Genomic DNA, 12287 nt, shown 5'->3' on the forward strand with positions numbered 1-12287 from the left:
GATGGCCAAGGCAGGAAGGCAGGGAAGTCTACCGGGTGGGTAATTAAAGTGTATCTTACATGTGTGGTGAGTTTTGAGCTCACAATTTGAGAGGAATCCCTGAAACCCATTTCATATGTCATTTCCTACATAAGATTTTCTACGTTGATACCTTATCACTTTCTGTCCTTGTCGTGCCTCAAACCCACTCATTTCTTTTGTGAAGGAGGAGCAGGAAAGACCTTTACTCAGGAGGGAGAAGGGGAAGCGAGGGTTTCTGCACAGTTTGGGGACGACTCTACAGCACTGTGTCTAAACTGCTGGCACACAGGTATGTGGCCGAGTCTCCGGGTTCTGTGCGTTGGATCTCCAGGGTGGAGGATGATTTCTCAGGCATCTTGGCTGAGAAGCGGTCGCTGGGCATTCCCGAGTCATCTATAGAAACTTGATTGTTGAAGTAAACCAGCTGCTTCAGTCCTTGCCCTGAGGTCTGTCTGTACCAGTAAAGGGAAGCATGGCCTGAAATAGGCTCACATCTCAGAGTTACTGTTTGTCCCTTCGTTGTCACCTTGTGCCTGGGTGTCTGGGTGACTCCAGCATCTGTGGACTCTGTGGAAGGGCACAGAATAAGAAAAATATTGGAGTCACAACAGAGAAACCCAGAATGAGGATGCTAAATTTTCTGGGGACTCACCGACCCCTAGGAGACAAAAGACCCCAAGGAGACAGATGGCCGGAATGCTCATGGCAGGGTGACAAACACATGTGGAACAGCCCAGACCAGGGCCCTTGTGAGCATGAGCGGAGCAGTGAGTTTGGGGACAATCTATCTCCACAAGATGTGTCTGTCAGTGACATCACTAAATAAGCCACCCCCCCTCCAAGTCAGAAGCTCGCTTGAAGTGAATCGGATATACCTGGACCCAATTACGATCGATGCGAGAGACAGATTCACACATCCAGAAGCTACTCACAGGTTTGTTTTGAAACTATCAATTCATAATGCCCTCTCTATACTATGTCTTCATTAGAGTCTGCCAACTATTCCCATTTGAACCTACACTCCACGTATTTAAAGATAACTGCATGGTCTCCCTGCAAGCTAGCTTCTCTGCAAACTCTCATATTCCCCTCACTGGTGGCTAAAGGCTCCTGGTCATATGACCAGGATATATATACACACACGCTCAAAACCATCCATCAGTTAGGAGCTGGGCTCTGAGCTCCCCAGGAAGAACAAGAATACTAACTGCGTGGTTAGGGCTCCAGGGGCTGAATTGATGCTCCCAGGACTGATTGAATTTGAAAGCTCTTATTTGCAGTGAAAAACCGAGTTTATTCATCCTTGAGCTCTATTAAATTCTCAAAGCCCATAGGATAGAATCTCCCATATTGCTGTCTGCCCACCATGAAATAAGTGAAGGATTTTCTTGTTCTTCAAGACTTGCAAATAAAATTCTCTAGAGTTTATTTAAATATTATTCTTGGGAGTGTATATGGAAATTTTCAGGTGTGCCCAACAGAATCACAAGGGTCCCAACAAGAGGAAGAAGGAGTCAGATCAGGGTGATGTAGTGTGAGAACAGACTCGACCGGTCATCGCTGGCTTAAAAGATGGAAAGTGGCTATGAGCCAAGGAATGGCAGTGGCTTAGAGGCTGAAACAGGCAAGGGAACAGAGTGTCTCTAGAGCCTCTAGAACCCTGCTGACTCCTTGATTTTAACCCAGTTAAATCCATTTTGGACTTCTGACTTTCAAAACTGTACGATAATGAATCTTTATTCTTTCAAGCCACAAAATGTGTGGTCGTTTGTTAGAGCAGCCTAGGAATGGAATACATTACAGTGTCCATGAGCCTTGGGCAGAAGAGGCAGTGGCTGGATACAAGATATGGGCAGGGGAGAGACTGACACACAATCACACAGAAAGAACTTGAAATCAGGCCGAGGGAAGTCTAGGCAAAGCCTTCTTATCTCTCATCCCCAGACATCATTTGCTTTCAAGGGACACATGGGAGTCTGGGGCAAATGGCAAAGTCAGCACTACATTGTGGCCTCTTCCTGGTGAGAACGAAAGACCCTGGGGAGAAATTCTGTTGTTCTGGCCCACCCCAGTCCCTGCTTGAAAAGTGGATCTGCTGGTGGCGTCCCTGTGACTGCCAGCTCCATGGGGCGCGGGTCCCTCTGATGTGGTACAAAGTAGCACCTGCAGGTCTCCCTGCTTTATCCTCTGCAGAACCACAGAGCAGGTGGGCTGGCCAGGGCTGGTTTGGGTCAGGCTCGCTAAGGCTCCTCTGACACTCAGCTTTTCCCAGAGCCCAGAATATGCAAGCCTCACCACCCCCAGCTCTGTGAGCCGCCACATCGTCAGCAAACCACTGCAGGCATGCTTTCTGTTCAGAGCCCAATTCAGAGCAAAAGTCATCTCCACAAAATAGAGGAAGAAGGCTTGGTCTCTAGTTCCTTCATTCTTAGCCAGCATTCAGGGCATCTGCAGCTCCCCGAATCTAAACCCAGCCCCCTGGTTTAACTCTTAAGCCCCCTCCTTCCAGGGAGCTTGTTCAGCCCCTCCAGACTCTAGATGACAGCGAAGCCACAGTGCCTCCTAGTGGCCAATGGACGGAAACAGCACCGATGTGCTCTCTTGCCAGGATGTAAGGGGAGTTGTGCTTTGTGTCACTGAGTACAGGGAGTATGGGTGTTCTCATTTGCTTGCCTTAGAGGGTCAACAAATAATATAGTCTTATAACCACCTGAGAGTTAGACACTGGAGTCACACTGGTGGAGATGATAATGCCCTTTCTGATTTGGTAAATAATGGGACTCAGATGTGAAACCCAATGGGCTGGCTAGCAGTATACCAAATCAGAATTTAACCCATTTTCTCTCCCCTCCACACTGCAGGCTACCGTGTATGGAAAAGAAAGTTCTCCACTAATCTTAGTGCATGTTGAGAAACCAGCAAGGAATTGATCTCTTCCCTAGGTACTAGGAGGAAGCCACAAAGATGAAGAGAGACTAAAGAAAGATGAGGAAATTAAACAAGATCATTCATTTCCCTTCCCATAGAGAAAGCTTGGTAAGGAATAGGAAGATTAGAACGGGAGAATTACTTTAGGGAAGCCTCCCAAAATGGGGAATGTGGAATAAAGTATTGTCCCAGGAGACTGGTTTAAGTGGGGAAGACAGAGTCACTTATCAGTTATTCTCTCAATTCCAACCACTGCTCCTGGGAGTACTCATGAAAACAGCTCAAAAGTGTCACGACAGCACCTCAGTTAAATGAATTCCAAGTCCACTTTGTGCTGTCTGACCAAATCTAAATATTCACTCCCTATTTTGTTTTCCATCCTGCCACATGGTTCAAAGGCATGTCAGAGATTATGCGATAAAAGTAAAAAAGAACATAAAAATACTCCAATAATAAAATGACAAAAACCAAATGTCTCAACTTGATTGTAAATACTCTTTAAGTTCTTTTTTCTTAAAACAATTTTTTAATGTGTATTTATTTTTGAGACAGAGACAGAGCGTGAGCAGGGGAGGGGCAGAGAGATAGAGAGGGAGACACAGGATCTGAAACAGGCTCCAGGCTCTGAGCTGTCAGCACAGAGCCTGACGCAGGGCACGAACCCACGAACTATGAGATCATGACCCGAGCAGAAGTCCGATGCTTAACTGACTGAGCCACCCAGGTGCCCCAATACTCTTTAAGTTCTTAAAAAATTCTCTGATTGAAATTAAAGTTTAAGTGTTACATCTCTATGCCACGTAAGTCAAATACAAAGAAATTACAGACTGAGAATCTAACATGAATGAATTTTTATTTGAAATTCCTTGACCTCAATCCTGTAATTACAAGTAAGAGCGCTCAAATCAATCCTTCTGTTGTTATCTAAACAGATGAGACAAATAACAATATCAAAAACCTCAGTTAATTAATGTCCCCCCAATATAGTGAGAGACACAAGGCTGGAGCCTTGCAGAAAGTGAACAGCTGAAGAGGAGAACATAATAACTTCTTTGCCTTTGGGGTCACTTGCCTACCCTCACTCAGGACTCACGAAGCTGACTCACAGGCCAGGAGAAGTCAAAGTCCAGAATGTATCGAATGTGGAACATTAACAGAATCAATGTAAAGATGAGCGAGAGAGGAATCTGTTCTCTAGGTGATCCAGGCCACCTCGGGCCTTGACTTCTGAATCAGCAGCCCCAGGTTGTTTATACCCACATGCAATGGGCAGAAGCAAAATGAAATTCTCTCTGGAGGAAGATCCATCCATCCTAGACAAGAATTTATTTCTACAAATCTAGTGTCCAGCACAGAGCCAAAGAGAATCAGGTTCATAAGGAAAAATACAAACATCATGGCTTGGGAAGCAGCAGAAAAAATCAACAAAAACAGCCCGACAAAGATGTTAGATGTGAAAATTATCAGGCAGACTCTGGAGCAACTAGATTTCCCAGGTGTGAGGAGACAAAAGACATGTTATTAGGGTAATCGTAACCATAAAATATAGCAAACAAACAAAGAAAAGAAGAGACCAACAAAAAACCAGACTCTCAAATATAGAGAACAACCTGGCGGTCACCAGAGAGGAGGTGGGTGGGGTGGTGGGTGAAAGAGGTGGAGGGTAGTGAGAGTACACTCATTAAGATAAGCACTGAGTAGTGTGTAGGATTGTTGAATCACTGTTGTATGCCTGAAACAAATATAATACTATATGGTAACCATATATATATATATATATATATGATTTACACACTTTTATATATAAATAAGTTGATATATTAAATATTTATAATATAAATATACATAAATATATAGACAATAAATTTATAAATACAAATATATAAAACAGCAGACTAGAAAAAGAACCAAATAAAAATTCTGGCAAGGATATGGTGGATAGCGGCATTCATCAATGACTGAGGTTTTCTCAGCCACGTAAATTGGATGAAGATACGGGCAGAGGAGGTGATACGGGCAGAGGAGGTGATACGGGCAGAGGAGGTGATATAGGCAGAGGAGGTGAAGGGATATGCAGCAGTTAAACGGACATAACTGATGAGTTGCCTCTTGGTTGGATAAAGAAGGAAGGGAAACCAGCAGGGACTCAGGGGCAGGGAATTTCAGGGAAATCTCAATTAACTGCTTTCCCGACAGTTCCAACCAATGGTTCAGAAAGCTATCCAGTACTGTCTTAGAGAATCCAGCAGAATTTGTAGTAGAGGATATGAATCTCAACACAAAGGGCATTAATTAGAGAGTTCATCAGAGGGCGTAAGTGGGCAACTGTTTCAGAAGTTCTCACTAAGGAATATTGAATGCATGGGGGAGCTATTTTAATGTACTAAGGCAGACAGCTGGCAATGCCCTCAAAGCCCCTGAGCTGACTGGCTCAAGCCTGGGCACAGTGCTGAACTGTGTTGGTCACTTTGAAAAGTTACAGCACTCTGGAGAAAGAATCCGTTTTAGAGCTAAGATTTGGGACCAGATGCCAGGATATCCGTTTGTGTGTGTTCGTTTCAAGTTGGGAAAGGGCTGAAAAGAACAGCTGAAATCATCATCATTACCATCATCATTAACAACATCAGGAAAACAGGAAAAAGATGCTTTCCAAGCACACGCTGCGTTGAGACTTCGATGCAGAAAACTTCCCACAGCAGAGGAGAAGCTGGAGAGCAATTCGAATCATTTAGACGGTTTTAAGAACCACAGAGGGAGAGCCTGCTACTCACTCCTCTCGAAGACCCGCCATCTGTATTATTAAAGTTTATTGTACGTGTTTGGTGATTACATATTTTATAGGGGAACAGCCATCACTGGCCCCTGGTGGCTGAGTGTGTGACTAGTCACTTTTAGTTTAGGATCCTTGAGTTGTCACCAAGAGGTGCTTCTGAACCCTGAGTCATAATTATTTTCGCACAACATTTTCAGTCCTTATGTCTCAAATAAGCCATGTCTTCCCTTTATATGAATCATAACTTATCTCTGCAAAGCTGCTTCTATCCCTTGCATAATGAGGAATAAGGTAAGGCCTCTGTTCAGAGCCTCCAGGAGCTGAATAGAGAGAAGAATCATAATGTTTTGTGCACAGAAAGGAAGGGCCTCTGTGATGCCATGGCCAAGGTGCTGGCACAGAAATACACAGCCGAGAAGCCCAGCTCAGAGGCCAGATCTCGAGAATAAAGTCTATTCCTTTGGGCCTCTCTGTAGAAAATCGATTCTCAGGCAACTGTGAATCATCTAACATGGCCTCATCCCCAAACTGAATCAGGAGCTCCAGGCCCTGTCCCAAGGTCTGTCAATACCAGTAAAGGGTTCTGTGGCCAGAAATAGGATCATACCACAAAGCGACAGCCTGTCTTTTTTTCTGTGATCTTACGTCTGGGAAACTTCTCCATCCAACCCTCGATGTGCATCCTGACCACCGCTGGTTCAGGGCCGCTGGGCTGAGGTCCTTCATCCACGGCTCAGGGAGCCTAGTGTAACTACACCACCTGCACTAGAATCAGGCTAGTATTGGACGGTGCTCATGAGGTGACAGTGTTCATGAGGGACAGCATTTGTGAGGGACACTTCTCATGAGGGTAAATCCTTCCAGTTCCATCTGATTCTCTTGTCCCTCCCATATTAGGCAGATGCATGCTGTTCAACCACAAGTTGGGGACACGCTTCTTTTCTTCGGTCTACAGTCAATGAACTTCCCACTTTGTGAGTTTTTCACTAACCTTCAGGATGCTTGGACTCCCTTGGCACAGAGAAGCCTACACATTTGCTGAAAGGCCTCTTGGCATTCACCACTGGCTAAATTTTGTGCTCATCTCAGAGACATAGAGCTGTTTGTCCTCAAACTATGAACTGTCTTGTCTTTCAGAACGTCTTTTCAATCATAGCCTGTCTCCTGTGGGGAAAGTGCGCTATAGGGCTGTAAGAGGTCTTCTCTTACACTTTTATTTTATGGTCACTATAGGATATAATAGAGATTAAAAATGAATATGGGGCACCCGGGTGGCTCAGTCAGCTAAGCGTCTGACTCCTGGTTTCAGCTCAGGTCATGATCTCACGGTTCATGAGATCAAGCCCTACATCAGGCTCTGTGCTGACGGTGAGGTGCCTGCTTGGGGATTCTCTCTCTCCCTCTCTCCCCCTATCCCCCCCCCCCAAATAAATACATAAATCAATGAATATAATAAATACCTACCATCACACTAAAATAATGCCAATATTATGGGATCTTAAGATTTATCCTCCCACTTTTCACCTGTGGGAAAGTTGAAAGAATAGTAAAACAAACAGAATAATAAATGGAACAACAATACCAGTTGTTGACATGTTGTAACATTCGTTTTATCTCTTTGTATATATTTTACCTTTAACTTCCGGAACATTTTATCCTTAATAATTCAATTGGCCTCTCCTATAAAAAGATGGCATCGTCCTACATAATCACAAATGCCATCATTACAATTAAAACAGTTAACATTCACATAATATCATTATCTAATATACATTTCACATTCAGCTTTCTCTAGCTGTCCCCAAAGTGTCCTATTTTATAGATTTTGACTTTTTTCCTGGGGCAAAAATCAAAGATCAGTTATTTCACTTGATTGCCAGGTCTCTTTAGTCACTTTTAAAATAGGCATGTCTGTCCTCAACTTTTTTGTTTTTTATGACCTTGAGATTTTGAAGAGTCCAGGCCAGCTGACTGGTAAAATGATCCACAATCAGATTTCCTCCATTGTTAGATATTGTTAAATATCTATCTATTGTTAAATATCTTGGCAAGTACACACTATAGATGATCTGTAGATGATGCTCCCGGTACTTTTCCTGCCCTGGATCTGGAAGAATCAATTTCAGCTCTGTTCTTTCTATTGGGGAATAACATTTAGAGATCAAATATTTGGCAACAGTGTTGCTCATTGGTGCTGGAAGCACAACCACAAGGAAAATAAAACAATTAGCCAGTTGGCTTTTGAGTTGTTTCCTAGACCCTTCCATGGATAGAATTAGGAACTATATCATCTTTTTTTTTTAATGTTTATTTTATTTTTGAGAGAGAGAGTGTGAGCAGGGGAAGACGCAGAGAGAGAGAGAGAGAGAGAGAGAGAGAGAGGATCCAAAACAGGTTCTGCACTGACAGCAGCAAGGCCCACATGGGGTCGAACTCACAAACCGAGAGATCATGACTTGAACTGAAGTTGGTGCTTAACTGACTGAGCCGCCCAGGCGCTTCAGGAACTATATCATCTTTAAAATCATAAGTTCATACCGGGGGCACCTGGGTGGCTCAGGTCATGATCTCACAGTTTGTGAGTTCAAACCCTGCATTGGGCTCTCTATTCTAAGTGCAGAGTCTGCTTTGAATCCTCTGTCCCCACCTCTCTCTGCCCTTCCCTTGCTCGTGCTGTCTCTCTCAAAAATAAACATAAAAAATAAAATCGTAAGTTCATGGGGCGCCTGGGTGGCACAGTCGGTTAAGCGTCTGACTTCAGCCAGGTCACGATCTCGCGGTCCGTGAGTTCGAGCCCCTCGTCAGGCTCTGGGCTGATGGCTCGGAGCCTGGAGCCTGTTTCCGATTCTGTGTCTCCCTCTCTCTCTGCCCCTCCCCTGTTCATGCTCTGTCTCTCTCTGTCCCAAAAATAAATTAAAAAAAAAAATCGTAAGTTCATACCAATACCTCCAATTCAAATCAGAACAGATTTCTTCCTCATCTTTCCCTGTTTTTTTGGTTTTTTTTTTCATTATAGCTCCCTTCTCTTAGTAGGAATCCTGGTTTCCCACAATATCAGTAAATTTACTCTTCTATGTCTTCCACAGTATACTACAAATATTTCAGAAGTACCACGTGCACTAAAAACATTGGGAACAAATCTCCCAAGTGAACTTCATCGTCAATCTCATTTAGCCTCATCACAGTAAAAGTGCTAACATATAAAGACAAAGAGAAACTCTGAAATGAAAGACAACCAGACAAAAAAGACATCACTTCCAAAGATTTACAAATGGCCAATAAGTACATGAAAAGATGCCTTAGTCATCAGGGAAATGCAAATCAAAACCACAGTGAGATTCTGCTTCTCACCTACTAGGATGGCTGTGGAAGGAGAGGAGGAGGACGAGGACGGGGAGGAAGAGAAAAACAAGTGTTGGTGAGTATGTAGAGAAATTGGAACACTTGTACGTTGCTGATGAGAATGTAAATGGTGCAGTTACTGAGAAAAACAGCTTGTCAGTTACTCAAAAAGTTAAACATAGAATGACCATATAACCCAGAAATTCTACCTCTAGGTGTATGCCCCAAAGAATCAAAAACAGGAATTCCAACAGATACTCGTAGGCCAATGTTCATTGCAGAATCACTCACAATAGCCAAAAGGTGGAAACACTCCAAATATCCATCAGCTGATGAGTGGATATACAAATGTGGTCTATCCATACACCGGAATATTATTTGGCCGTAAAAAGAAATGAAGTTCTGATACAACATGGACAAACCTTGAAAGCGTTATGCTGAATGAAAAAAGCCAAACACGAAAGGAAGGATATTGTATGTTTCGACATTATATGAACTATCTAGAACAAGCAAATTCATACAGACAGAAACTAGATTAGAGGTTACTAGGGCTTGGTAGGAGGGAGAAGTGAATGGGTAGCTATTGCTTAATGAGTACAGAGTTTCTGTTTGAGGTGATAAAAAGTTTTGGAAAAATATAGTGGTAGTGGTTGCACAATATTGTGAACGCATCTAGTGTAGTGTAAGAGGGTTTCCACTAATCTATATTTTTACTTGAATTTAAGACCGTTAGTCTTTTAAAAATTTTCCAGTCTGATAAGTTTGAAGTCATAACTTATTTCAGTTTGCGATACTTTGATTCTAGGCAAGGTTGAGAATCTATCCACATGTTTAGTGGTAATTCATGTTTACTCTTCTGTGAATTACCTAGATTTTTTTCAAAGTTTATTTTGAGAGAGAGAGAGAGAGAGAGCATGCACATTCATGCACAGGAATGGGGGAGGGGCAGAGAGCGAGGGAGAGAGAGGATCCCAAGCAGGCTCCATGCTGTCAACACAGAGCCTGACATGGGGCTCAGTCTCACAAACCATGAGATCACGACCTGAGCTGAAATCAAGAGTTGGACACTCAACCAACTGAGCCACCTGGGCGCCCCTGCGAATTACCTAGATTAAGTATTGCCATTTTTATTGGGTTTTCTTTTTTATTAAGTAATAAGAATTCTTTATTCCTTCTGGATACTATTAGACAAAGTCAACTATGCTACAGAAAACGAAAGAGATCCTAACATTTCAGTTGTTTAACTCTATGAAGTTCTATTTCCCATGACTGTAAAGCCCAGTGTGCCATGAGCAGCTTTCTTCAGTGATTGTCCACCAAATTATGATCGAGTGAGCCAAACTGCTTCTAATATTATCATTAGACAATCTATAACTTGTACCTTTCAAGTTCACCATGGCATGGGAAAGAGACATGAAGAACTGCGCAGAAAGCAGTTAACACAGCCTGAGACGGTCATGCTCAGAAAGCCTTATAAGATGGGCCTTTGGCTGGCATCTGGGAACTTAGCAGGTAGACAGTTATCTGTACTGATACTGACTTTTCCCAGCTGAGAAAGATGCCTAGACTGTTAATGGAAACACACAGTTTATGCTGAACACCATAAACTTCTGGGAAACCACATTTTTAGTATGTGGTGGGCAGTGGGTGCCTATATAAACAGCCCCCAATAAAAACTTGGGCGGGAGAACCTGGGTAGCTCAGTTGGTTAGGTGTCCAACTCTTGATTTCAGCTCAGGTCATGGTCCCAGGGTCCTGGGATTGAGCCCCTCCTCAGGTTCTGCGATAGGGGTGGAGCCTTCCTGAGATTCTCTCTCTCTCTCTCTCTCTCTCTCTGTCCCTCCCCTGCTCATGAGCATGTGCACGCACTCTCAAAAAAATGTTTTTTAAGATTAAAAAAGACAGTAAGCAAGCAAACAAACAAACAAACTTGGGTATCAAGTCCCTAAGGGGCTCCTGTGGCAGAAACATTACTGCCTTTTTGTTGGGGGAAAGTGTGGGCTCTGTGTGACCTCTCCAAGGAGGAAGAGAGCATAAGAAAATTTGCCTGTGGATTCCTTCAAACTCTGCCTGTGTCTTTTCCCCTTGTGATCTGCCACTGACTATTTATTGTGTCGCCAATAACTCTTAGCCTTGACTACAACTACATACAGCTCTTGTGAATCCTCTTAGTGAATCTCCAAACATGGGTGTATACTTGGGGACTCCCAACACAGATCCGCAGGATATTTTACAAGGCAAGCCCTGGAATTGACTTAAGTCATTTTTATACACATCTCATTGTTCAGAACATGGTTGTAGGTCCCCAACCCCTCAAGTGCAGGTGAGGCCGGGAATCCCAGTGGTGAGGCTGGGAATCACTGGGGAGCGGGAATGGTGTCTGTCATATGGATTCCTCATCATTTATTTGTACTTCTTCGGTCTTTTCCCAGGCTGTGCCTTACCTTTTCATTTGTATGGTGTTTTTTGATGGAAAAGAGTTTAATTTAATGCAACTGAAATTATAGTTTTCTTTGTGGTTTGTGTTCTTTTGTGTCTCCACTTAAAAAAAAAAAAGATCTGGGGCGCCTGGGTGGCGCAGTCGGTTAAGTGTCCGACTTCAGCCAGGTCACGATCTCGCGGTCCGTGAGTTCGAGCCCCGCGTCAGGCTCTGGGCTGATGGCTCGGAGCCTGGAGCCTGTTTCCGATTCTGTGTCTCCCTCTCTCTCTGCCCCTGCCCCGTTCATGCTTTGTGTCTCTCTGTCCCAAAAATAAATAAAAAACGTTGAAAAAAAAAATTAAAAAAAAAAAAAAAAAAAAAAGATCTTTCCTCAAATAAATGCCTAAAAACGTCTTTCTTAATCTCTTCTAGTAAAATTTAAGTCTTACTTTTCGTAGTTAAAAGTAGACCTGAAATATATTTTCATATGAGGGATGAAGTAGAGATCCAGGAATAAGAGGGAGGGACATATGTTTCGTGAAGAAATAGCCTGTAAAAAACAGATCCCTATGGTGGAGAAGAACGTGGCGTGTATGAGGAAACAACTGAACGTACATGAGTGTGGACTGGGCAGAGAGAAAGCCGGGGGAAAATTGTCCAAGCTGATGGTGGAGAGGCAGGGGCAGGACAGACATTATAGGACCTTGTAGTGCTATCTATCGCCTCACAGAAGAAAGGCAGCCAGGAGCAGAGACCATATGAGTGAAGGTCTATGACTGTAAGCTGAAGGGTAGTAGAGGGTGG

General features: G+C 43.4%; 1 gene segment (V, D, J or C); it reads right to left on the minus strand.

The window, feature by feature from the left end:
• LOC131508845 (T cell receptor beta variable 12-3-like) overlaps positions 1–817 on the minus strand; it is a 140116-nt gene extending 139299 nt beyond the window's left edge. Inside the window, 2 exon segments of the V gene segment in view lie at positions 282–588; positions 674–817. Of these exon segments, the coding sequence occupies positions 282–588; positions 674–725 (359 nt within the window).
• Between the last annotated feature and the right edge of the window lie 11470 nt (positions 818–12287).

The sequence above is a fragment of the Neofelis nebulosa genome, chromosome 4, assembly GCF_028018385.1.
Source record: "Neofelis nebulosa isolate mNeoNeb1 chromosome 4, mNeoNeb1.pri, whole genome shotgun sequence".
NCBI lineage: Eukaryota > Metazoa > Chordata > Mammalia > Carnivora > Felidae > Neofelis > Neofelis nebulosa.